Below are 27718 nucleotides of genomic sequence, written 5' to 3'. Positions count from 1 at the left end.
TGCTATTTAAACCGATGAACAGATATGTTAATGTCTATAAATAACTTTACAAATATACATGTTAAGGTACAATTTTTAAAACAAAACTGTGAAGATATAAAACAACCAAACCAATCAATCTCTTATTTTTTGCTCAGATCAGTATATCCTAGATTGCAATGCTCGCATATTTTGAGACTCTCTCTCTCAGTACTGCTTTATGTTGCATTAGTATTATACATTCTCTTTTTTTTTTAATATATTTATTTATATATATACAGGATATATTTATAGATATATACACAGAATCTCTGGAATAAACCTTTTTGATATAAGTTAAAGGCTCTTGCCTACAGGTACCCGTAACTTCTTTCTCCGAGTCGCTGCACATAGATGGAGCCAAATCGCTGGCGTCGAAGAGTGGATGGAGCATCTCCCAAAAAGAGATTATTTTCCCCCAAAACAGCTGTTCCCAAAGGTCGAGATGTGGCTCAAGATGCTGCGTGGGCACCCAGGAGCCAGGTCCCCCGCCGCTCTCGGATGGGTGATGTTCTCCTCCCCAGGGACCCCAAGGGCCGCTGCCGGGTCTCTGCCTGTCCCCGTCCCCGGGGGCTGCTCCCACCATGGCGTGGCCCCATCGCTCCCAGCCCAGCGCACGAGCCGGCAGCCGCCGAGCCTGGCCAAAGCCCCGCCATTTCACATCACTTGACTGTCACTTTTTATCTTTTTTTTAATTTTATTTCCTTTCTCCATGATGACTTGCATTTGACTTTATTTTTGTTTTTCTTCTTCCAAAAAGGATTCCTTCTATGTGGCTGGGTAATATGATCATGAAGCTATAAAAACGACGAAAACAAAAATATAGATATTTTTATAAATATATGAATCCCTGCAGGCAACGTGGCTTTTCAGCTCCACCAAAAAGGTTCATGTACAGATTGCATAAGCAAAGAATTTCTACATTCTTTACATATTTTTTTTGTGTTTTTTTTTTTTTTTTTAAAAAAAGGAATATTTTTTTTCCTTTTCTTCGTATTGCAGGCACAGAACGGCTACTCTGGCACTCGGAACATAAGCATGGAGGTTGGAAGGTCAGCACCCCCAAGGTTCAACATTCTGCTTAGTAAAAAAAAAACACCCACCAAACAAAAAAAAAATAAAAATAAACAAAAAAAATCATATACGATAGATCATCTTGGCAAGAGATTAGTTCCTTCAGGCCAAACAGTGCTTCTTGACTTTTTATACAGCAAATAGGGAAAAAAATCAACAAAAAATAACGAAAAAAAGGTTAATTTTTTTTTTCTACCCTGAACAGCTTGACACCACCACCAATCTCCGGGCACCACCACGCAGTTCCACTGGAAGATCCTTCACTACTGTTTCATCCTCGGCGCCCCACCCTTGCGCCTCCATGGGCACGCTGACCGCCTGTCTGTCCATCTGTCCACAGTGTCCTCACGTCCGGATGACGCCATTGCAGGGCGGGTGCTTGGGCAGGCAGGGCTCATCGGGTAGCAGGTCATGTGCAAAGACCGAGTCATCCCCCGAGGAGCAGGTGCTGTGGGTGTCCTGGCCGGCTGGCGAGTACTGCTCGAAGGGCACCGACAGGTCCAGGTACTCCTGCCAAGGTGACAGACCTGTCAACACTGGGTGCCCCCTGCCAGAAACTGAGCAACCCCTCCCCATGCCCACCCCACCACACTCACATCGGTGGATGTCACGGTGAGGACCCTGTCCAGGTCTTCCACCAGCTGCTTGAAGGTGGGCCGCTGCGAGGGGACGGCATGCCAGCACTCCCGCATGATCATGTACCTGCATGACAGGGGAGAAGGGACAGTCACCCATGGGCACCCACCCATCCCCAAATTGCCTAAGAGAACAGCTATGGCCAATGAAACTTCAGTTATGGTAGCCTTGGTGCATGGAGAGCTTGCAGGAGGAGGAGGAGGAGGAGGAGGAGGAGGAGGAGGAGGAGGAGGAGGAGGAGGAGGAGGAGGAGGAGGAGGAGAAGGAGGAGGAGGAGGAGGAGGAGGAGGAGGAGAGTTTTGTGGAGTCATGCTCCTCACTATTGATCTCCTCATGCGTGTCTGCGATCTCAAAGCAGGAAGAGGAACCATCCTAAAGATGACACACCAGAGCTGCACCCTCAACCGCCACCCACCAAACGAGTCATGGGCTGAACCAAAAACCTCATAGTGAGGATGTCCCACCAGCTTGAACCATGTCCTGGGGTGGCATTTGGCCACAAAGGGAAACAGGAGTGGGCAAGGGGTCACCCCCTCACCACACACTCACAAATCATGGGTGCAGTTTGCGGGTTTGTCCATCCGATGGCCTTCCTTCAAGAGTTTGAAGAGTTCCTCAACAGGAATTCCCGGATACGGAGACCCTCCCAAAGTGAAGATCTCCCATAGTAGCACTCCAAAAGACCAGCTGGAAACCAAAGAAAGATCTTTAAAATTCAATGAGTTTTTTTTTCCAAGCGCCCACCATATCCCTTCCCCCCCCCCCTTGGCTTTATTTCTGTGCAGCCATGCATAGCTAACAAAGTCATCAATAGCATGACTAATTGCCTAGGCCATTTTTACTAGTTACTTGGAGATCTCTGCTGATCCAACTCAATAGCAAAGAAATCCCAGGCACCAAGTCTGAAATTGAAATGAGCATTTAATCAGATAGGTGACAGCCCATCTATTACCCCCAGCTCTTTGTTAGGTCTTCCACCAGCTCCACTGAATGGAACAAATCAAATTATTCATGCACAGCTTCACTGAATTGCAGGCTTGGAACCACAGGCCACTAATTGTGCAAGCTGATACCAAAACTTGCTTGTTACAACACTCATCGCACTGGCTGAGCTGGGAGAAAAATACCCCAACAAAAAATCAGCGGAGTGCTAACGTTACACACTCCAGTTCCGCAGCTGTGCCCCAGTTCAAAGTCTTCTTTTGCAAAAATATCTTTTGCTTTCTTCGTTTTCTTTTCTAAAAACAGGGATATCTGTCTCTGTTTTGCTCTCCCGTCCCCTAGCTTTGATTTATCTGTCATGCCCGCTGCAGCACTACCGAAGCATGGAAACTATGATTTAAGATCAATAAAAGCCAAAGTATGTGAAAAATACAGAAATAGAAAGATTTATTTGTCCAACTGCAAGCGGCAAGCCTTCCTTGAGGAGCAGGAAGGCTGGCTGCTGAATTCCTGTAAAAATGCCATGATCTACCAGATATTGAAATAAAAAAGCCGGTGTGCATGCTGAGCTGCTTCAAGCCCTTGGGATGTGCAGATGCGACACGGATTCACACGCAAGGCGGGCGTTGCTGTTTGCTTCCCGTGTAGAGGCACGAAAACGGACAAGGCAGGATTAAGAAAAACAAAGGCAAATATATGAAGCGGCAGAATTAATCCCAGAATATATTTGCTGAATATTCTCTGATCAACACTACTAATAGCAGAGAGAATATTTTGAGCTCAGCCCACGTACTCAACCAAAGAGTAACTGTCTGGGGCAAAGCATGGAGGAAGCCCAGGGTAATTTTTTTTTTCACTGCGTGGGGTTTTTTTTTTTGCACAAGATTTTTTGACTGCAGGATGAACCTCCTCACCTCTAAACAGGACAAGAAATACCTGCCTGTCTTCCCATCATTTTGCAGCAGCTCTCTAGAGATCCTCAGATGAAAGCAACTAGATAACGGTAAAATAGAACCACGTGTGCAAAAGCTGCAGCTCAGAATAGATTAAATTTGCTTTTGCATCCCCAGCTATCCTGTCCCATCCCATCCCAGCAGGGAACCAGCCCTGCTCGTGCTCAGCAGTACGTCTGTCTTCAAGATGTTATAGGTGTCGATTGCCTCGTCATTTCATTTTTGTTTTGAAAAAGTGGAGGTATGCTTACACATCGCTCTGGTGAGTATAGACTCGGTCAAACAAGGCTTCTGGAGCCATCCATTTCACAGGCAGCCGACCCTGTAATTAGGAAGACAATAGGAACATCCCATCAGCATATTCCCCCAGCCACCACGGCACCATCTGAATCTTCTTTTCTAATCCAGTTTGAAACATTTTCATTAACAACCACATCTGCCTTCCCAGTCACTGGGCAAAGCAGTAGTGGCCACATATAAACAGATTAGGGCACTTGATCCCTGGATCTTGGCTGATGATATTTGCAGCAAATGCTCTCTGTAGAGGACAGTATTCCACTGCCAAGGCAGGTTTAACGTATCACAACATCTAAATCTTTGCATGAGAACAGCATCGATTGCTGGTAAAGCCAGTGAGCTCTGCAGCAGAGCAGGGGACAACACCTTCTGGTTTGAAGAACCAGTTTTGACTCCAAACTCTCTTAAGCTGAACTTGAGGGCAAACCTCCAAGAGTGAACACAAGGGCCAGATCCTCTACGAATCAAATCCTGGTCCTTCTGGAGGCTAAAGGAGGAGGCCTGATTCCAGGTTTCCAGGGGAACATCCTACACTATGGTCATAAACATGGGTTGTCACATATGAGAAATAAAGACTAGATTAATCATAATTCTTTTGGGCTTTGCTTGGCCCCTGAAGGGATTCCGAAAAGACTGTTTCATGTTTGAGGCATAATTCGGCTATGGGAAGGCTTTGTCCTGACCCACTGTCTCACAGGGGGAGACAACTAGAGATGGGACGCAGGCAAGATGCACAAATAGGATTATGCTCTCAGCTGTCCAACGCAGCTCAAACAGGAGAAATCCAGCTGATTTACGATTAAAATTCCCAAGAATTTTTATTAATTTATTATTAAGAAATCCTGGAAATTATGAAAGATTTCTGATATGATATTGGAAAGGATCAGCATGGGCATGCGGGACTTCCTAGGACTGCCTGGACATTTACACCCCTTATAGTCGCAAGATCCTCAGGTTCTGCAATAGCCTCAACCTCTTCTACTGCCATCTCCACACCATGGTGTGGTTGCGGCTTTTGCTCAGAACTTAATATCTGCTGCAGGGCTCTGAACCAAGACACAGGTCTTCTCTCCAGCCCTTTATTCCTAAAATCATCTCTACAGAAAATATAAATGGCTCCAGGACTCAACTCTTGGCTGGGAATATCTTCTCACCCTTGGTAGTGGAGCCAAGACGCTCTGTTGCAAAAAGGAAAGAGAAATGCACGGAAGCCAGAGAGCTCCAGAAATACAGAAAGTGACATTCCTCTGTCAAGGGCTCTGGTGGGACCAGAGGTTGGCTCCTTGGGAGCTTTATGAGCACCAGTGGAGCAGACTGGAAAGGGATCCATTTCCCTTTGGTAAAACACTTGGTTTCTCTTAGTCTAGGGCCTCCTTGGCAGAGCTGGGACATCTCCACCTGCTGCTAGTACCAGCAGTATCTGTCAGAAAGAAAATGGATGGTGGGTGGGCTCCTGGGACCGGCCTATCTACAGCCCCTAGGTGAGGTGGCTGATAGGTGAGGTCACCAGCGGATTTCTTTCTCCTAAGCCTCCCTAGAAAGGGAGATGTGGGACAAGGGCTACTTTGCTGCAGGGATGGGCGAATGCCCTGCCAGAAGGAGAATATGTGCTTGACAGCTCCGTACTTACGTTGGTGGTTTTCTTGTAATAGTCAATGTTGTGAACATCTCTAGCGAGGCCAAAATCAGCTATTTTCATTACATTGTCTTCAGTGACTAACACGTTCCTGGCTGCCAAGTCGCGATGAATGCACTGTGAAAGGTGAGTGAGTCAATAAATAAGGGCTCGTTAGCTGCTCATGCCTGGAACCCGCAGCACCACGTGGTTTATGAGCTGCCGTTTCATTGACTCCCAAGCTCATAAAGCTGCGGGCACCGCTGAACTCCTCGCTTTCTGTGTCACTGCCCCTTCATGCATGCTCGGTGGGAGCCACCTCTTAGCAACACCTAATGGGCAGCCTCAGTGCTGATGCAGCCCTGTGGCTTTTCTCTCCAAAGGGGATGCAGTGATGAGGCCAACCCTCCTCTTCTGTGGGTGCTTACTGGGACATGAGGCTGTCCTTCTGCCCTGCTTCCTCCAAGAGGAGTGCAGGCTGACGTTTGAAGGGAAAAAAATCCTCTAATTAAGACATCCCCAATACGTCCAAAATACATCCTAGTTGTTTGCTGAGAAAGAAGCCAAATTGGCCTGCGCTGGCCAAGAGGGAGTTTAAAGCCACCACGAACCATCCACCCTGAACCGCAGTCACAGAACAAACACATCTGACATCTGCAGCTCAACTTGCTCTTGCCGTAGTGCTCCCCGCTTGCAAAAAGAGGTCATGCTGCCTGGGGCATGGCTTTGTGAACCCAAAGCCTGAGCCTCCACTTGCTGATGTCAGGGTAAACGAGGACTAATCCCATGTGCCTCAGGGAGCATCCTAGGCACGGCCACGCATCGAGCCAAATCCACCACCAGCTCTGCTGCCACCAAGCCTACATGTGCTGGTAGCAGCCACAAACATCTGAGCTACATCCAGGATCTCAGCTGCCTCCTGGGTGCTCTGCCTCTTTAGCCATCTCAGAAGGGAGGTGGGGGGACAGGGGTGCACGCAACTCCTGCATGGTGGAAGCTCACAACTTGGTATGACGCTCATTCTGACCACTGCTGCTCCAGTGCCTGGATGGCACATCTGAAAGCCAATTACTTCTACAAGCGGTAGAGGTCGAATTGCTGAGGACAGGCACTTGGCTTGGGGCTGCTTGTGCTTTTGTACGCATTTTAGGGATGCAGGTGACAGTGAGGGCTGTGCCGCTGCGTGGCTCATGGATGCAGCCAGCATATGGGAACTTCTGCATACGGATGAAACCTTCTGCAAAAAGCCTATACTGACAAGCCTCATCTCTAAAGGGAGAAGCCTGAGTTGTCCTACCCACACACAGAGCACCGCACACCTTCAAACACACGGGTCTGACCGATGCTTCTATCAAACAAGGTTTCTCAACTCACCTTCTGAGATGCCAAGTACTCCATGCCCCGGGCCACCTGGTAGGCACAGGACACCAGGTCTTTAAATGTCAGCTGCTCCTCAGGCAGCTTGCAGGTGTCGAAGGAATAATCCATGCCAGGTGGGCGCCGTGCCCTGAGGTATTCCCGCAAGTTCCCCTTCGACGCGTATTCCACCAACACATAGAGTGGTCCTGCAAGCAAGAGCACCATCAGAATCCAGTTGAGGAATGGCACATATTGCCTTGGGGCTAGGCTGACCCCTGAATCTCATCTGGGACATTTTGGGTAGCCAGTGAGTAATTACACAGAAGGGCCAGTCACAGCTGAGCCTCCCACGGCCCTGCAAGCACCGGGCTGCTTTGCTACGTACCATCCTGTGTGCAAGCACCGAGGAGGTTAATAATGTTTTTGTGCTTCCCAATCATTTTCATCATTTCCATCTCAGAGACCAGGTCGGAAAGGTCCTTGTCTGTGGCATCATCTGGAGAAAGAAAGAGAGGAAAGCAAAGAAATGTCAGGAAGAAAGTAAGTGTTTTGTGAAGTAGTTAACACAACTGCTGCATAGCCATGTGGGGCTGTGGGGAATAGTACTCAAAATATAACAGTAGTTGTATTTATTCTACATTGGGAAGAAGAATCAAAGTAAAACCAAAAACTACTATCACCAAAAAAGAGTTCAAGAAGAAAAAATAGATAAATGGAGAGAAATGTTCATATGGAAATCAATAAAACCTTTCATTGTCCATTTCATTTTGATAAGTATTAAAGAAAAAAAGTCAGTTTTGGTACCAGGGACTGTTTTCCTTTTCCGGTTGTTTCCCTCCCTCATCTCCAGGGGCAAAGAGTTAAGGATGGGGGAAGGTCAGAGCTGGGAGAGGGGCTAGAGGAAGGAACATATCTTTTGCATGGAAAGTTGTAATTTTTCTACAAAAGTAGAAAATTTTTCTACCCTGATTTTTCTACAGAAGTGGGGGATTTGGGTTTGCCCCAAAACCTGGAGAAAGCCTTGTTTGGAAAGATGGAAACATTCCTGCTTCCAAAACCAACTTCAGAACAGACTGAAGGAAATGTAAATGAAACGAATCCTTTCCTGATAAGAAATACTATTTTTTTTAAGACATCACCCTGTGTAACCTCGAACCTGGGCTGCTGCTCACTGTTGGAGCATCAGCCCTGCTTCCTCCAGCTGAACTTCTCGGGGTGATTTGGTCCATGTGCTGTCTGTGGTTACTGCATGCGGGGGAAGAATGGGAAACAAACTCATCCAGAGGCGCCCAGTGACACCCCCAGTTGTGCCCCCTTTAACCTCTTTGGAGTTTGGGATCAAGTTTCTTCAATGAAGAAACTCCTTAAGAAGGAGTCTGTCAACCGAATTTTGGCAAACTCCACCTGAGCTCGTCACATTAAGCTTGTGCTAGAACAATCAGCGTGGGTTACGGGAGGAGTAAGGAGTGGGCTGATTCATGGAGCTGGCTACGAGTGAAGGGGGATCCCCTTCTTCTCAGGGATGCTTTTACTCCTTGGCAGAGAACTGGGTTAATTCCCATTCCCTCTTCCTGAGGGAGTTTGCACTTTTACGTGCTCTTCAAGGGGACAGCCCTCACCCCAGGCTACGTGGGTGAAGGGGAAGAAAGGCTGTTCTTGCTTTCTTCTATCAATCATATCTGTTTGTATAAAAGACTTAAAAGAGAGGGAATGAGAGGAAATCCCAGCGCAATACGCTGTTCTGCCCTCCCTGGACTCCTCATACCTTTTAACATCTTGACTGCAACTGTGATGGCCTTGTTTGGCTTGTCCTTATCAATCCCAATCGCTTCTGCCATCACCACTTGGCCGAAACACCCCTCGCCGAGTGGCTTCCCCAAGGTCAGGCTGGAGGAAGGAACAAGCAGGCACGTTAGTGAGTATCAGGGGGTGACACTCCCGGGAGGCGAAGGGACCCTAACCCCGTGGGCTGACTGACCGAGAGCGTGCCAATTCCCACTTGGGATCGGGAGGCAGTTCCAGCTCAGAGACGTTGGCCAGCATCGGTCCATCGCTGGAGGAGAGACGCGTGATCCGGACCAGAGGCGTGTTGGAATTCATGGAAGAGTTGGACTCCAATGACACCTGCTTGGGTAGAACGAATGAAGTGTTATTGCCAACTGTATTCCCAGGGTGGGCAGCACCTGAGATGGATCACTGAGGGGGGTCTGAGCTATCTTTGCCCACTGACACCTTTCTGGTAATTTCTTAATGTTCCCATTAATGTCCCTCCCCACTCCACCTCTCCCCGCATCCTTGCAGAAATGCATTGATCTAGGCACTTGTGGTCAGGTTTTTGGCTGGTGGGAAGGAGGGACAGGTTATCTAGGGCCCTCCAGCAGGCAGGAGGTATAATCCATTCAGTAGCTCTGTGTGCACCTCCATGGCACGTACAGGCTATGGTGTGACTTCTCCTGTTCTGGCCCTGTAAATGTCCACCAGGAGCTTGCAGCCAAAGCCGTGAAATCCATATCCTTTGCTATGTGGCTTTACATGGTGCCTTTTGCTCCTGCCTTTCTGCAATGACATGAGGCAGAGCATCTCTAACACCATGGAGAAGGAGGATTCTCTCCCATCTCCATGAGAACTGCTTCAAGTCACCAGTGACCCCCGCGAGTCAGGACCTCCTGAAAGCAGGACCGAGCACAATTAACCGTGCTCTTGATCCCCAAATCCCCACTCCACCAGGGAGCCTGGACTAAACTGTTCTGCTCCCTGTAGCATCCATGGCTGCGCCACCAGCCCCTCTTGGACACGGGTGACAGAAACGCAGCTGCTCGGGAGCTTCTTGTGAACCAGAGTCAGCTGCCACCAGCTACTGCTCCATCAGAGCAGAAACAAATGAATAAAGGGGGTCAAACTCCTAAACTGCAGCTGATGTATGTCCCTCTTGGGCAATGTTTTTCTGGTAAAGCTTCTCACCTAGAGAGAAAATTTCAAGGAGGGGGAGAAAAAAAAGAGGGACAACCATAGATGGGAATAGGAATCTTGTATCTACTTTCTGTTACCTGTCTCTTGAGTGGAAATTTGGAGACTTTCTGTACAGTGGGGGTGTTCATGGCTTTTTTGTTTGGCATTTTTATCCTGCAGACAATCCCAATGATCAGCACGAGGACGATGAGCACGAGGATAGTGCCATAACTAAAAATGCCAGCGTACACTGAGCCTGAATCGTCCATTTCCATGAGCTCCTCCGCTGCGGGGTGACAAGACACAGCAGTCAAGACGGGGTGGGCAGCTGCCTGCACGCAACTACACCCATGCAGCATGAGGAATTTGGGGAGGACTTGCTCATCTATGTCAATTTTCTGAGTGACTTCAGTGAGGGGACTCTCCCAGGCCAGTGGTTTTCCCCCTGCGGCTGTAGCTAAAACCTTAGTTCAGTTTGCCTTTTTGGGGGTAGTTTTACTACCCTTTGATGCAACTCCGGGGTTTCTAAGAGCCTTCAGCCCACAGGTTGAAAACCGCTGCTCTAGGCTGAAGGCATCTTCACGTGTCTGTGCTGTCCCTCTGATCCAGGTCTTGCTTTCCCTGCACATCCACGCCACGTAGCTGGACGCCTGGGATGTGCAAAGGCTGCAGGACCAGGGTTTGCTGCACTTTGATGATTTGGCTTCTCCAGCAAACATTTCCACCAGACCAGTGCCTGCCCTGAGAGACCAAGGGGCTCGAATGCCTGGGGGAAAGGCATTACCCAAGGAAAAAGCTTTCATGAGAGCAATGTGCGTAATTATTTCATGAAAACTTAGTTCTGCTAGGAAGAGGCTGGAAGGTCTGGCCCAGAGAGGTGGCTGAGCCAGAAGGGTGATGGCATGAGCCCATCAGCAGTGGCTATCAGCTAGCAAGTCTTTCTTGGGACCGGCAAAGCTCAATTGTGTTTCTCTCCTTGTTCCTTTCAGGACAGGCACATAAACTAGAGGAAGGAGCCATGGTGGGACTGGTCTTCTGTCCCCCAAAGGCATGCTGGTGTCAGAGGAACAGCAGGAAACTTTATAATGAAGTCATGCCGGCGGGGTTAGCTCACCAACGGCTTATGTGCATCATCGCTGCCCCAAAGCAGCATCTTCTGCAAGCAGCGGGAGCTTTGGCCCTGGCAGCAGCAGGCTCCGAATCGGGTCTTCAGTGTCTGTGTCCAGGGGGACACGGAGAACGGGTTGTTGGTGACACCGGGGGCTGCACCAGCCTATGTGTCAGCTGTGCAGGGCCTGATCCTGCCAAGTGGCCATCTCCTCCTGCGGGGAAGGGTTACCGGATCTGCTGGGATCAGGCACTACAGCTGGTGCCACAGCTCTGCTGCCTCGGCTCACACTGCCTCGCCCTCTGCTCCACGTTCCTCCTCCCTTAGCCTGGGCAGGGGTTCACAAGACAAGAGGTTCCCCAGGTGGGCTGTATCCTGTGTCTCCTCCATGGGTAGCCCTTCAGGGCCCGCTGCTGCACGGGCGGCTGCCCTCCACTGCGTCTGACTTCAATATAAAGTTCCGCTTCAGTGTTTTTTGGTGGGTTTTCTCCTGCTTGTTCTTTGCTCAGATAAGAGGGGTGAGTTCATTTATTGTAAAAACAGCTAACAGTTGGTTGAGACAGTAACAAGAGATTCTCAAAATAACAGAGACATTAGTCTTCTAACCAAAGGAAACAATTTCTCATCCAGCGTATGGCAGAAGCAGAAACAGGATCAGCTCAGCTATTTTAGAGCTGGCAAATAAACAGAGAAAAGACCAGCAGATTCCACCGGCAGCAAGGCTGGGCGTGAAGGAAACCCTCCTGAGACCCAGTATCACATCCAAATCACCTGCACAGATAAAGTCAGGATTAGAAATGCCAAAGTTTCCAGTTCCTAAACACATCCTGAGATGGATATGTTGCAAGATGGACCCAAATGTGGTCTACGACTGGGTGAGCCAAGGTGGAGTGTACAGGATTTTGGGTACCCTTTCAAGTAAGGGTCTACTGAACATCCCCAAGGTCTGTTCTTGCACCATCTGAAAGGCACAGCACCTATGAGATTCAATATGAATACTGCTGATGCCTTCCTGGATCATGCTCATGCCTCCCCCATAGCCGGAGGCAGATTCTGCAGGTGAAGGGACAGCACAGCCTTGTCCCCCTCTTTGGGAGAGTAGACCCCTCTGTTGCGTATTCTGCACTGGCTTCACTGTCAATGAGAGCCTTGCATGTGGAAGGACCAAAGTATCGTGGTCACTCTGGCCTCGGATTTCAAGCCCACTGCAGCTTTCATCGATCCCAGCTGGAGTAGGCAGCCGGCAATGCCCCTGGGAGCCAGGACTCTGGGGCTCTCTCTACAGATGACTCTCCTCGACCTTCTGTTTGAGATCGCTATCTCGGCCTGTTCATCCGTGAAGCGGAAATAATGCTACAGGCAGGGAAGGGTGTACACACACCAACCACTTCTGCATCATGTTTTAGGTTAAGAAATGAGGTTAGACAGAAAAGTTCCTTCGTAAGATGATGCACAGTCTACGTCCAATTTAGGTGTTCTGGATCATCTGATGGGGAGGTTTCCTTCTCCCACTGGCAGTGCAAGAAGACAAAGACTGTTGTCTTTTAACAAAGAGGCTGTGAACACCTCCTTATCTAGATCAAAAAAAGATACTGGGCAATTTGCATCATCACTGCAAAAACTAATTTAAATCTTGAGAAGCAACGCAAAAAGTGTCAGCTGTGAATATGCAACAGAGGTCTTCTGCTGTGCAGCTTTACCACCAGCAAAGCAAATCCCCAAGGAGAGCCCACCCTGGATAACGCGCCCTCTTCCAAGCAAGGGGCAGTCTGCAGGAACTTGGCATTTCTAAAGCAAAACATGGAGGCACCCTGGAGAGGGAAAGAGAGGCCAGCACAGAAGGAAATACCTGGTAGCACCGTCAGCCAAGCAGAGTGATGTGAGAACCCAATAGAATTCCCTGCGAGACAAGTATATTCCCCAGCATCCTCAAAAGTAACATTTCGCAAGTACAGAATCTCTAGCTCCTTATCCGTTGTGTTAACACCTGCCGTCTACGGGGAAAAAAAACATATACGTATAGAAAGAGGGAAAACAGAGAATAAGCCACATTCCCAGCAAGTGTAAGGACACCACAGGCAAATTTCAAAAGCAGATTAAGGTGGGTTGGTGTTTTTTTTTTCCAATGGCCCATCTTCCACATTTATTTATTCATTCCCCTCTGCAACCTGCAGTCAAAAGCAAAAAAAAAAAAAAAAGCAGCTCCCTTCACCAGGTTCTTACTCTGTCCCACTAAAGAAGCATGCAAGCAAAAGCATCCAAATGAAAAATTGCCCCCACAATATGACTGACTTTGAGTTAGTAGGGTGAGTGCAGGGAGGGGAAAGAAAGATGGTAAAGGAGAAGGAGAGGGAAGACAGAAAGAAAGGAGAAAGAAGGGGAGAGGTAGTGGGGAAAAGACTCAAGTGCTGATCAAAGGAACATACAAATGTTTTGGTCCATTAGTTCATCGAAAAATATAGAATTTTTTCGAATTTTTTCTGAGTGGGCATCTCAAAGCCATATACTCACCGCACAGCCCTCGATGCTGTAACAGAACTCTGGCCGAGCACAAGAAGGTGCCTGTAAGGAACCTTCCTGCAGTGGCACCAAACAAGGCAGCAGCGAAACCCTCCAGCCTGGAGTCAAACCCCAGAGCCCACGATATTGCTGCTGCTATTTAACGTTTGCTTGCGTAAGCCAATGTTGATATTTGTTTCTCCATTACTTCTCCAAGGGATAGAAATCTATGTACTGATTCTATCAGTTTTACGAGTGAAAATCTTGAAACAGCTTGGTTTTCCAGAGCTTTGAACATCACAGGTCATTAACATGCAGTTCTGTTATCAGCACTTATTTGTAAGGAAGGGAAAGGAATAAAAGCGTGAAGAGTTAATAGCAAAATTTGACAGTCATTTTATTGTGGGAATTTTTCCATGGCAATTGCTGTATAGGCGTTACATTCTTGTAAAAAAAGAAAAAATAATTAGCAAGAAAATAAGATAGAGCCATTCAGCGTCAGTTGACAGGGTGTAATACAAAATGAATAGCAATTTTAATCGCTAGCTTCTTAAAAATGTTATAGCTCATTCTTGCAGTTGCCAGGGCCTTGGGACAGAGTCTGTGGTTTACCTGGTTTTGGTTTGCGAATGTGGAGCCAAAATGGTTTTTCGGCTATGCCTACGAAATTGTTGGCTCTACATAGATATTCTCCTTCATCTTGTTCTGTCACATTGAACAGATTTAGGTTAGCATCGGCTTCAGCGTTTTTACTGATCCAAGACTGCAGGAATAGACAGAAACCTGAACTTCAGTAAACCAAACAATACCTCCATTGCACCTACATCAGCTAGGATTGACTGCCCGCAGCAATTTTCTTTTTGGCTGTGGCAACACCCCCGGCTCACCCTGTGGTGAGAGACCTAACCCAGGACCTGGGCGAAGCAGAGAAGTCGCATTTGGCCCCCAAACCACGTGCCAGTGAAATCACTTCCCTTCACACATGCGATTTCTTTTTTAATATGGACCGATTTCCCACTTCTCCATCCGACAGCAGTCAAAGGTTTCTCAATAACTCTGCAGACAGGAGCACCAGAGAAGGGTCTTCGGCAGAGATTTGTATTTGCAACCCAGCTCAGCAAATACTGTTTCAATTATCAGATTCCAAAATAGAATTTGGAAACAAAATATAAGCAGTGGCGGGCTGAAACTCGCTGCTGACTTTTGCCTTTCAGAAATTAGCTGTAATTTTTTCCACTGCTTATAGGAGCCTCTTCTTTACTAAATAAAGTGGTGCATATAAATCAAACAAACTTCAGACTTAAGTAAGGGTTTCATTTCTTTTCTTCCATGCTGCCACAACAGCACATCAGTTTGCTCCCTCAACAGTTGTTTTTATTTTGGTTGAAAATGCACAACTGTTTCGGGTGGCCTCAGAAGTAGCCAAGGGAAAGTCTTGAAAAAGATCAGCTTCAGTTCTGGAAATGAAAAGAAAACAATTGGTCTTCTCATTTTTGGTCTTACACTCTCCAGCCCAGTCTCGGTGCCTTTGATTTCAGGGCCTGATCCTGCCAATATGATCTGCAGCCCATTAAAGTCAATGGGACTGCGAGATCTCATAGGTTATTAGTGACTGAATCCAGAGGTGGCATCTGAGAGGAACTCCAATGTCCGTGTCTGATGACAACACCAGCAGTTTTGACCTGATCTCATCTCTAAGGCTTATGTGCTGGCAAGTTTGCCTGTCCTGACTAGTGGGGAAATGTGCCTGCCTGCTGTTGCTGCCTTGTTTGTAATTAAACTGGGCACGTTTCAATGCAGAATGTACAATTTAGCCTTTGACAAAGCTTGGGCACAGTGTTGCCAGGCACCTCTCCATAACTGGAATGCATTTAGTGCTCTTCTGCAAAGAAAAAGGGGTCTCCTTTGATCACAAATTAGCCCAGGCTTTCAGGAACTGATGCAGGTGATGGCTTGGTTTTGTCAAGCTGCTTAAAAAATGGGTTGAAAGTACAGCATTCACTTTACCCATCTGGACTAGGGCAGGTTTTGCCTTCTCTCATTAAATACGAGGGGAGAATTCCATGTGCTGGACACCTCTCTGTTCCCCTCGCTCCGATAGAGACTGGGACATTCCCCATACATAAACTGCCCCATAGCAGCTCCTACACTCCACAAAATCTCCTGAAAGCAGGAGGGAAGGGCAGGCTGATAAAAAAGCCTTATCTCCCTGCAGGCACCATAGCACTGGGCAGGACAGAGTCTTTTCTAAAGTGGTTGTGGGCAGGGAAGGGCAGTTAACAGCATCCTGCTCCTGTAGCACCGCCAGGGCGCTGGGTCGAAGCAACAGCACTGTGTGGCACGAGGGCAACGAGTCCATAAAGCCAATGGACTGGCCTCGAGATGCCAGTGAGATAATTTTATCAGACCTTTATTTTTAAAAAAATGAGCACACTCACACATTAAAAAAAAAAAAAAAAATCCCTGCAAAGCTGGGCCTGATACAGCTCCATGGAGGCCCAGTACTGGCGCACAAAAGATGCATCCCAAAATGGAAATGCTCTGTGCCCCAGTGCTGATGCCGGCATTAATACAATTCAAAGCATTCCAGATTAACCAGAAGTAGTAAATAGACGTGTGCTGGTCCTATTCAGCAAAAAAAATCAAACCAAACAAAACTGGTGCTTTCAAACGCCTGCCTGTGCTCCCCTTCGAGGAATGCGGAGCCTTTGCCGGCCACAGAAGAGAAGGTATTTGGCAATTCTAATTACCTAGCCACCCCGGTGCCGCTTCAACTTAATTTTAAAATGCTATTTATACGGACTATTTATATGTTCTTTGCCACAGCAAAATGGGAGCTTGTGCTTGTGACACAAGGCACTGTTCGCGGCAGCTCTGCAAACTTCCAAAAGGTAGCACTTTATCCCACGGGGACCACACACGGAGCTTGGAGACCATACGAGATGGCATGTGACACAGCCAGCTATTCAGAGCTTGGTACTGGGCTGTGAAACCAGGGGGGAAATTCAAATATGCATAATTCAAACACATTTGGAGAGATGGCGAGAAAATGAAAAGTTTTATCAACTCGCAAGAAGCGCGTGTTGCCAACCCTGAAGAACTGTCTCCAGCTGTTTCTTCCAACTGATCTGTTATTTCAATCTGTGTAATTATTTCCAGGGTCTCTGGGTTTTATTATCTGGCTGAGTTACAGTTTTGTAGACGCTATCTGATAAGTGGAGTGTTTTTCTTTTTTGTAAACTGCATACAGAGAGAAGCAGGGTGCGGGCAGCAGGATGCGCACGGGGAACATCCACGCACGGGACAACCTCAGCTTGGAACTGCGGGGACTAAATCTGCTTTCAGCTATAACTACACAGCCAGAAAAACTCCATTTGGTCCTGTATATTTTAATAAACACCAACGCAGGATGCCTTTAATTATTAACAGGAAAAAAAAACAAATGGAATTTTAAAAGTCCAACGTGTTTTTCACTCTCTATTCTCGACTTTTTATATTTGCATAGGTTGAGGGGAAAACAGACTCACTGGCTTTGTTCTGGCTGTAATCTGGATGTTGCCTTTCAAGAAAGTGCTTTAGCAAAGTACAGTCTTACTAAGTGAATTTTTGCTCAGTAAAGAAAAGGCTTTCCTGAGTATGGATAACAGCAACACTCCCAAAAGTTAGCGGCTGGAACAAGACTGTCTTGGCTCTCAGGTGCTAGTAGTTCAGCATTATTTAGTATGTGCACGCTGCAGTGTGTTTACTTGGTAAAGGAAAGAATGTGTTATAGTTGGGAGCCTTTTATTTTAATAAGCGCTGCAAATACCTCTATTGAAGCTGTAAAAAAAGGTTATTTTTACAATTTTAGGTAAATGCAAACTGATAGATGCGCTTTTATTATGCTGCGTTTCTCACAGTTGCCTCAGTTCTTACAACTACTTTGCTTATCTGTGCCACTACAGTAGTTGTGTTATCTCTGGCAAACAGAAGAGTCTGGAACATCGACTTTAGGACGTTTTTGCTGTACCCCCTCCAAAAAAGCAGAGTATTCCACTGCGGGGGCTTAAAGAAAAGAATAATCCCAACAATCGTCCTTGGCTTATTCATAGAATCAGAATGGTTTGGGTTGGAAGGGACCTTAAAGACCACCTAGTTCCAAGCCCCCTGCCATGGGCAGGGAAACCCTCCACTACACCAGGTTGCCCAAAGCCTCATCCAACCTGGCCTTGAACACCTCCAGGGATGGGGCATCCACAGCTTCTCTGGGCAACCTGTTCCATGAAAGTCATTCTCATGACTTTTTTCTTACAGACACAAAACGATTACAGAAAATGAGACCTCGAGCTCCAAAAAATCTAATTTAAATAAGAATTACCCTTCTAGGAACTGTGCCATTGAACTTATTCTATTGGGAGTTTCTGGTTCGCATTGCACTGCTAGTCTAGGGCTTGTTTACAAACATGGAAATAAAGTTTATGGCTTCCATTGATGGCGAGCACCTTTACTCGGCACTGATCTCTCTTGCCGTGAGCATGGCAGTGGGTTTCATTGAGGATGATCCCTACAATGTAGCTGCTGTCTGTGTAACACCGAGACCAAGACAGAGGAAGCACTGCCCTGAGGATGAGAAGAAGCAGCGTGTACCAACCTTCAACACTGTGACATAGGGCGTCCCATCGGGTCCATATTTGCTGCCATTGACTTCCACATGTTTCAGCCACTGGATGTGAGGCTGGGCATCGCTGTAGACCTTGCAGTGAAACTCCACATTGCTCCCTACCACCACAGTCTGGTTGGCAGGGAGCCCTGCTTGTAGGATTGGCCGGTGGGGCGACCTTTCTGGAAAACAGAAAAGAGAGGGAAAGCCTAATTTACCTGCCCTTCCTTCAGCAAGGATTCTCCTCTGAACCCTTCATCTCCTGGCTTGTAAGCAGAAAGGAGGCAGACTGAGATTGCACCCCTGGATGTCCTGGCCAGCGCTCTACCCAGTGCTCCTCATGCCAAACAGCGAAGAACCACCTGGGAATGGAGGAGGCATCTCAGTCTTGCAATTCCTTCCAGCCCCTCAGTAGATCAGCTAAGTAATCTGCTGATCACAGATCTGAAGTTGAATTGTTGGCCAAAAGGAAGCGTTGCTGGTTTTAGAAGATGCACGATCCAGCCCTTTGGGAAATGGCTCCTGCTTCCCATATCCCATCATGCATCTGTTCAACATCACCACAGATCAGCTGTTGAGGGAAAACAGTGAAACCTCACCTAATACATCAAGCTGGTATGTGTGTCTAATGTTGCCATATTTGTTCTCCACAACACAGGTGTAATTTCCTCGATCTGATGGCACAACACTCTCCATCACCAAGCTCCACTGTTGATGTCGCAACTAGAAGAAGAAATCAAACCATCAAGCTCACGGTCAAGTATCATCATCACCAGACCATTCAAATCAGTGAACAATCAGTGGGCTCTACACACTTGGCCAGCATGAATGGACCCCAGAGTAGGCCTGAACATCACAAGGACTCATTTCAAGGGTCATTAAAGGCTTAACATGAAAAGGAATTAAGACCAATGCAGGGACAACGCAACACAACGTAACACATCGAGATTGCAACGGACACTTACAGGTGATTCCACAATAATAACAATGAAATCAGCTGACAATTGATTGAGGCACCTCTTATTAGAGTAACAACTTCAGAAGGCATCAGCTCAGATAACTCCAATCTGCTGGTCCCCTCTGCCAGACCACTCTGGTCCAGAGACTCTCTCAGCTCAAAATATCATACTCTCGTCTGCAGACCTTTACCAACTGCTACACATAACCCATGAGATGACTAGAAACAATAAAACCCACACTTCTTACCCCATCTATAACATTTTTTAAAAGATCTGTGCTATGGAAGCAACAGGGCATGGCATTTGCATGAACAGAAACAGGTGTCTACAACTGAGTTCCCTTAATTCCCTGTAAAAAAACAGGAGAAAACATGCTGAGCCTCAAGTCTGGTCTCTGGGATGGCTGGTCAGCCCTTCTCTTTTGGCACCAAGTTTTATACTAGTTGCTTTTCTGAATGTGGCACATATCCAGAGTAGCTAGTTGTTCAGTAGCAGAAAAGAAAGTGCAACCAACATCTCCAGCCTGACCCGCTACCCTGTGGTCCACGCTACACCGCTTGTTTCTAATGATTATAAAGGAGATAACAGCTATGGAAAGCAAATCTTGAATTAATACAGAAAGTAGCTGACACTAACACAGATGACTTCAGGATGTACAACATATGAAAGCTCTCCATATCTCTGGATATTAATTTGTTGCTTTCTGCTGCCCAGAGCAGGTTTAACTTTATTAAACATTTTGAAGGTGACTCGAAGGACACAGAAGCAGGAGATTACAGTAACGCTGCACTACAGAATGTCAAGGGCTGATAGAAAAAACAAGGCTGTAATTGCTCCTGGAGGTTTCTTGGTGCAGCAGGTGAACTCAAATATGAAGTCATTTAACCTCTTCTGCTACACAGAAATTGCATCCATATGCTTTCCTTCAAAGGGCCAAGTTGCAACTAAAGCCAGAATTTTGCAAACAGGTTTAAAGTCACAGAACTAAACACCTTAGTGGCAAGATAAGCAAGCAAAAGCCATTTTAACAAAGCCCCAGGAACAGCACTGGAGAACCCCACTTTCCAGAGACTGCTGAACATAGCGTTTCCTTTCATTTCAGGTTAGAGGTAACAGGAAGCTGTGGCTTAACAGGCTGTACAGAAATCTCAATTATTATAGATGTATGGTCAGGTCCAACTGCACCCTCTGCCCACCCAGGACTGCACAGATGGGGCTCAAGGCAGAATCACCGTTACACCTCTTGTAAAGCAACATCCCACTCGGTGCATCTCTGCAACAGTGTGGCAATTACGAGGTAAGAGAAGCTCGGAGAACCGAGAGCCTGGACCCCGAGCTCACAGCTGAACATACCAGACTGTCAAGGAAGTTTCAATGCAAATTTGTGGCTGCTCAGTGGCTCATTTCCACACTCGCTTGTCTCGGAGTTGTGTCTAAAGACTTCTTTTAATCCACTTTTCAGCATTGCAAAGTATTTTCCTCTGGAACCCCTAGGAGCACTACTCCAAGGAAATGGGGCTCCTGATAGATGGACGACTCCCTAGTCTGACCTGTATTATAAAATCAGGTCCAAATTAAGTGTTTTACTTAGGATGCACTTTCAGAGACACTTTCATGACACTTTCAAAGAACTCTTCATTAGGTTTGTGATGAGGACTTTGGACTCTGAACAGAGAGGAGAACCTGGGGGGCACAGACTTATGGGGCGGAACTTGTCTGGAAACTCTTCTAGAAGCAATGCTATAGTGTTTTTTTTAGGTTGAGACTGGTGTCTAGATTTGAAGCATAATAAAAAAGGACGTTGCCAAGTTAGGATAGTCGCCGTACTTGATAAAACACTAGAAACATGAAGTGACTTAGCGCAGGCATTAATCAAGCGGGTGAGATATTGGAAATCCCTCTGGTTTATTTGGTGTTGTCATTCTTGGCTCCCTGTGAAACAAACACTTGCAGACACACTTGGAACCTCAGTTCGTGTTTGCCAGACTGGTATGCGAGTCAGTGCAATGGTCTCAGGAAGGGATAATCCTCTATCCCCCCCTTCCCCTCAATCTTCCCTTCTAGGGTCATTTAACACACGCAGGCTTACGATATTAGAGATTCCAACAAGGATTTAACCATTAATGCTCTTTGGGAAATTTCATATGGTAAGTCATATGAACTTCTTTTCTTTACTAGTTAAGGATGAACTGTAACAAAACTAGGTTAGCCTGGATTTTGTGTTTTCAACACTCACCCTTCTCTCTTGCAGAGTTTACACTGGGCAATCACACAGGACCTGAACGCCACTTGCAAGAGGCAGAAGTGGAAAGAGTGATCAGCTTTCATCTGCTGACCACAGACATTTCACAATCAATGCTTTAACTCTTCCACACGCTGAAAACAAATGAGAACATTCCCAGCTCAAGGATTTCTGGGTTAAGACCAGATCTTGAGACAAAGTAAGCCAACCAAACTCTGCCAGATCTGGATCTTGCCCATTCTTTTCAAGCTGTCTAATCCTGTTATGAAGCTAAGTAGTAACAGGGAATTTAAATCTTAAGATACATGAGATACTGAGCAGGTTTTCAGCCTCTTTTTCTGGTTCAAATCTCAGCTGATACCTATCAGTGTATTTATACTGGATGAGATTTACATGAGACTACTTATATCTAACCATGGCTCAAGAGGAAAAGCAAGCAAATAAGGGAAGGAAAATTACAGAGAGAGAAAGATGTCTTTATATCAAGAAAGGGACAAAGAACTACATCTAGACAGATAGAGAGCTTAAACCAATCTTGCTGTAATTGGCCTGACATTGTCTTCAATAGCTCTTTAAGCATCAGCTTGTTGATGGAAGGTGCCCCTAGAGAAATAAAGCACAGTGATGCCAAAGACTCACTACTGTGTTGCAGAGGATGAAACGTGTCAATTTAAACTCAAGGATAGATTAAAACCACTGAGAAGTGAGTAGGGAAATTGCTTTCAGCTTTAGATTCTGCTCTGCAAGCATAATTTAGTGCAGCTGATGTCACATAGTTTTGTAAAAAGCCGTTCAAACGGTGCACGCAAGCCTGAAAACACTTCACGATGATCCTTACAGCCTGCAATTAGCAAAAGATGTTTGCGCTTGGAGAATGTTATCTTCCAAAAGAAAGGCTGGTTACCCACAGGAGTTGCTTCCCTACTTCTTTTCCCTCCTCAACTTTTCAGAAGATCTAAACCTGAGCGTGTCCTCAGCCTCATCCAGGCTGGAGCAGGGACAGGTCTGAGGTGTGAGCTTCAAAGGCTTCACTGAAGCAATCACAAAAGGCTCTTTCAGGAATAGGTCTGAGCTAACAGGAAAGAAACAGCCCAAAACTGCAGGGAGGGAAGGAGACGGAATCCTCTCGGTTTCTGGAGCCGGGCACGCTTTGCGTGCCGACCCAGCTTTCAAACGGCTACAGATGTGGTGGGCATCAGCACAGAGCCATTCAGAGTTTTGCTGAAGGTGCCTTCCTAAAAATCCCCTTCTCTCCATAGCGGCAGCCCAGGGACATGCCAGGGCTGGCAGAGCGCAGGCAAAAATCCCCGCTCAGGAGCCCTTCCCGCTACACTGACTTTGTTATAATTGGCTGCTGCCAGTTTTATTCTCCCCAAATAAAACCAGAAAGAAGTCTGACTGTGACCTCAAGGGGACAAAGTAATAACAACAACAACAAAATCAGAGAAGAGCTGGTTTTCCCATTAAAATCCTGCCAAAATTCGTCATATACAGTAGCACGGAAACTTCTCGCTAATTAAATTATTTGACTGTGGTGGGTGTTTGTGTCCCTTAGCTCCATCTATTAACATGAGCCAGAGCATTATCCAGAACACCTCATGGCAGGAAGAAAGAAGGAAGAAGAAAGCAGCCAAGGAGCAGATGCTGTTACTCTGGCTACAAGGGAAGCCAACACTTGACCGAGGGTCAGTGACTTATACCACAAGAATGTTAATGCTCTTTGGTGAGATCCTTCCTACAACTTCAAAGGACGTTGAGTTGGTTTTCCTTGAAAGCTGGCTTTGGTCTGACATGTCTCAAAGCATTGGGCTGATCTCCAGAAATTAGGACCGAACTCTCTGCTCCTGCTTTCTTCTCACTGTCCATAATGCAACCAGAAACCCAGCCTCATTTTCACCTAGTCCCTGAATGACCACTATAAATCAACTCAGGGGGAATTAGCCCTCAATCCCAAGGGCCAGCAGCCCTTTTAAACACTTTGCTGGTGGGCAATTGCTAAGGCCGCCAGAGCCACCCCCATTCCCACGCAGTCAGGACCGTGCTCTTCCATACACCAACGTCTATCACTGTGAAACACACTTTTCTACAGTCAGTAGAAAACTCCTGATAAAAGCAGAGATCCGAACCAAGGCCTTACCTTGATGCCCCCGATCCTGTGCTCTCCCTTGAACTCCTTGCCGTTTTTTAGCCAGTAAATGGAAGGAGTTGGGTTTCCACCCGCCGGACATCGGAAGCGAACGGTGTTGGCAGCGGGAACTGCCAGTAGCTTCTTCTCCATCTTATCTGGCCGAGTCCAGAAGGGGACACCTGAAAAAGGAAAGACCGAGCTGAACAGGCCCATTTCTGCCACGGAGGATATCAGCTGGCGAACAGATGCATTGGAAGAGGTTTTGGCATGTGTGGAGTGACAGTTAAATTGCTACCTGCTGCAGTTAAGATAAATGACACAGAAACGCTTTCCAGCTAAATGACTCTCATAGACGTAGACAGGGTGTTTGCATTTTAGGTTTGTGATGAAAGGTTCACGACCAGGTTCTTGTCTCCGTAATGCCAGTATAAATCTAGAATAGCTGCTTTTAAATCAACAGGGAGAGTTATCCCAGATCGGGATGACTATCTGGCCTTAGCATGTAAAAAGATACAGATGTACCTTCAGGACAATAGTAGCCAAGAAGCATGAGCAGCAGAAAGATGTTGGAACTGTAAAAAAATGTTGATGGGCCAACAAGGGAGCAGAGAAAAAGTGTTAGCTGAGTGCACTGGAAAATTCTGCTTCTTGGTGAGCACACATCTTCTGTAGCCTCCTTAAGGGAAGGAAAGAAAAAAAAAAAGGCAGTGCCAAACTGGTTTATCATGTTTATGTTCTTTAAGTACAAGTGATTTTAGTTTTAAAGATTCATGTTACCTTTGAGCAGGGATAAGTTTTAAAACACCAGTGTTAGCACGAAATACTTTTTACAATGTGCCCCGAGTACAGAGATGTTTCTTGGCTGCGTTACAAACGTTGCATATTAACTCCAAATTAAGGCAGCAGCAGCAGCAAACTCATTATACTGGGAAGAAAGAAAGAGAAATTTTTTTAAAAAAAAAACTCTCAAGCTTTCATTTCTGCTTAAGGAAACACTGCAGAGCTGCACGTGGGGTGTTTCCCACACCACGCCGGGGGCCACATCCAGCCCCCCAGCTCCATGCTCCACACCGAGGCCAAAGGGAGAAGCGGGCAGACAGCATTTGGGCTGCAAAACAGCAAAGAGAAGGCCAAGGGGCGTAACTGGCATCTCCTCCAGATGGGAAAGAAGCACCCACAGACACAGAGTATCCAAACCCACTGGTCACAGAGACCTGTATGCTTCTGGCTAAGACAAACTAAAGCTGCTGGTCCTTCACGAACTGCCTTGGAGGACACGATGGCCACCAAAGCCATTGGGATAGCATCACTGCTGGCCTCTCCTGCAGTGGTGACAATGCTCAGAAACACCACCTGGCATTACAGCTCCACCTCAGGGCTATTCTGAAGCTTCTGCAATCCTCTTCCCCTTAATGACAAGGGTGTGTGAAGTTTTCCCTCTTGTTGCATCCCTCTGAGATACACATGAGCTGCTCCATTTCTCCAGCGCTCTCTGATGTATTTAGCCCCGACGTATTTGGCTCCCCAAGACTCATTCCATTGCAATTCCAGATGAAGTCAATGATGACCCCACCTTGGTCTAAGTCCCCAGTGTCCCCCATGTAGCCTTCCTGCTGCATTTCAGCTCCAAGGATTTTGCAGGCAAGGTCATATAGCTCAGCCATGGCAATCCACGCACCCATTGATTTTTAGCACCTGCTAACACTCTCCACATGGTCCCCTCTCCCCATGGCTCCTTGTGAAGCCCACCTGGCTGCAAGGAACTGGATGTCAGAAGCTACATCCAGGAGGACCTCCGTTTGCTGGAGAAGGCCCTGCTGGGCACATTGCTCTCATGTCTCATCTGCTTTCACACCTCCGTAGCTGGACAGCTGGACACAGATCCCTCAGTAATGCTGTCCCAGAATTGAAATCCAGTATTGAGGGCTTCCATCTGTCCTCAGACTGTCTTGCACAACGTGCCATGATGCCTATCAGAGTCAGCTCCACGTATCAGAGGGATCTGGTGCTCATCCGTGCCACGTACGCCTCATTTTTCAAACAACGAAACTGCTTAAGGCTCTTTTCTTGCTGGGACGGCACCAGAGCAGGAGTACGGCTGGCACAAACAAAAGCAAAAGGAGGAATCCCTGCAATTCCCATGCTCCTGCAAAATCCTGGCTTTGCTGTAAACACGTGGCACATCCAAGAGAGACCTCAAACACTACACAATAACGCAGGCTAAAGTGGGACACCATGTAGTCACCTACCTCCCAATATCTAAGCTGATAAAAACAGTAAAGAACTGCACAAAAAAGGGGAGAACACTCCAAACAAAAACGTTAGCAGAGTGGGTGTGCCCACTAAAAGAAGAGCAGATCTTGATGGTAAAGGAAGAGGCATCTATCGTATGCGTTGGGAAGGGCAGAAACCAAGCAAAGGCTGAGGAAAAGCCCAGGCAGAAGAAGCAGAGGGGGTGAATTTGGAGGACAGTTTGAGGTGGTGTTGGGAAGGCTGAAGAGGAGGGAGCTGCAGAAACCATATTGGGAGACACCTGGCCCTTGGCGGTGGTTTCCAAAGAATGAGTTATTTTCTGGCTGAACGCTTCCTTTTGGCAACGCACCCTCATTTCCCGAGGACTTTACCGGGGAGAGTTCAGGGAAAGGCCAGGCATGGATGGAAAAGTCCCCCTTTGTCACAGGGCAACCAAGTAACCTACTGTTTGTTGTTTGATTGACGTATCTGCCTACAATAAATCCCATTTTACGGTGTTGGTGATGTTCACCCAGGCACGGGGACATAGCTACATGGCAGGCCCACTCCGCCAGGACCAGGCACCTCCTTGCGCTGCCCTTTTGGGGGTTTTTCCCCCTTCCACACCAGCCATGTGCACTGTGGGGTGATGTTTCACCATGTTTTCTCACTCAAAAGCTGAGCTTGAATCTCACAGGAGATCCATCAAGCCACTGGCTGCAAATCTTGCCACTGAAGCCAAGGGGGATTTTGCCATCGGACATCAAAAAGAAGTAAGATGAGGCTGAGGAAAATTTCCAGCTGGGGATATTCTCCCTACGGAGTAAAGGCAGGATCCACTCCTCTCTCCTGCAATTAGACGTGGCTTCTTCCCCGAATGCCTTCCCTCTGTTTGGATGCTCTTCCATGTGATTCGGGGCTCGCCTGGGCTGGGCACCCCTGGATTAACATGCCAAGATTCAAACAAGCAGAGCATCGCTCTCCAGTAGAACTGGAACTGGAAGAAAGTGTCTGCACATTGAAAACGGTGCCTTTATTCTCACTCGCAGGAGCAGCCAACAAAACATCCCTCCTTTTGGTTGCTGTGCCCCCGCAGTCCTTTCATTACCGCTCTTTAAGGGGGTTAAAATGTTGCTAATTCTTCTTTTCAAGCAAAGTTTGCAAAGCTCTAGAGAGTTTCGGGAGCAGGAGAGGACAAAAGACAGGAAAAATTTCAAGACCCACTAATTTTCTCTAAATTAATTATGGGCAACGATTTTGCATGTGCAGGTGTGAAAAAAAAAAAAAAGGACCGGCAAACATCACCGGCCCCTTCCCATCATCAAATGTTAGGCCCGATGGTCTATTTTGTTTGTCAAAGACACCGGCCACCCATCCAACTGGAATGACCAATTAAAAAAAAAAATGAAAGCGATTCTGGGAATAATTAATACAGCCGAGCGCTCGTTTAGCAATTAGGAGCTACCACAAAATTCTGTGGCACACAGAATCAACCCTAATTGTGTAATTTTCCCAGCTGATGCCTCCAAGTACACAGATTTAATTGGAGATTATAGGGGCTCTTTGAAGGTGCTGGGGCTACGCAGCGGGGGCTCCAAACAAACAGATATCGAGGGGTGGGGAGCACTGGGGCAGAAGAGCAGTGTGTGAAAAGGGAGTTTTGGGTTTGTTTCAGGGCCAGGAAAAACAGCTGTAGAGAATAGAGGTATCGGAAAGCCCCTTTTTGCAAACTTGGCTGGTGGTTTGTGACGAGGCTGCAACAAATGGGGCAATCATTTGAAGCTGCTGAATCTCCTCTATCTTCTTTCTCTCTTTCTTCTTTCTTCCTTTCCTTCCTCTTTTTTCTTTCCTCTTTTCTTCTTCTTTTCTGCTGCCAATCCCTGAGGGATGCCGCCCTTTGGGCAGGATCCCTGAAGGCAGGTGAGCAGAGCAGGGCACTCCATGTGGAGGTCCTGCCTCTCTGCTCTCCAAGGGGTTTCAAATATTTGTTTCTCTTAGGGCAGATTTCCTCTCATTTTCTTGCTTTGGTATTTCCAGCTCCCGTCATTCAACAATTTTGGGTCAAACC

General features: G+C 46.9%; 1 protein-coding gene across 2 annotated transcripts in view; it reads right to left on the bottom strand.

The window, feature by feature from the left end:
- Positions 1-1437: 1437 nt before the first annotated feature.
- Positions 1438-27718, bottom strand: part of FGFR3 (fibroblast growth factor receptor 3) — a 55320-nt gene continuing 29039 nt past the window's right edge. Inside the window, exons 4-17 of one of the 2 annotated variants that reach the window (XM_086612340.1) lie at positions 23428-23597; positions 18689-18812; positions 18081-18271; positions 14063-14213; positions 9937-10129; positions 8873-9019; positions 8660-8781; positions 7280-7390; positions 6910-7100; positions 5551-5673; positions 3875-3945; positions 2278-2415; positions 1689-1794; positions 1438-1602 (exon numbers count right to left, since the gene is read on the bottom strand). In XM_086612340.1, coding sequence (XP_086468466.1) covers positions 1438-1602; positions 1689-1794; positions 2278-2415; positions 3875-3945; positions 5551-5673; positions 6910-7100; positions 7280-7390; positions 8660-8781; positions 8873-9019; positions 9937-10129; positions 14063-14213; positions 18081-18271; positions 18689-18812; positions 23428-23597 — 2003 coding nt within the window. Of the gene's footprint in view, positions 1603-1688; positions 1795-2277; positions 2416-3874; positions 3946-5550; positions 5674-6909; positions 7101-7279; positions 7391-8659; positions 8782-8872; positions 9022-9936; positions 10130-12800; positions 12946-14062; positions 14214-18080; positions 18272-18688; positions 18813-23427; positions 23598-27718 lie in introns of both variants that reach the window. The other variant, XM_086612341.1, reaches the window with a different exon arrangement.

This window comes from Tauraco erythrolophus, chromosome 5 (genome assembly GCF_009769465.1).
Source record: "Tauraco erythrolophus isolate bTauEry1 chromosome 5, bTauEry1.pri, whole genome shotgun sequence".
Lineage (NCBI taxonomy): Eukaryota > Metazoa > Chordata > Aves > Musophagiformes > Musophagidae > Tauraco > Tauraco erythrolophus.
Note: the sequence above shows the minus strand (reverse complement) of the source record. Positions and strands in the feature narration are given on the sequence as shown.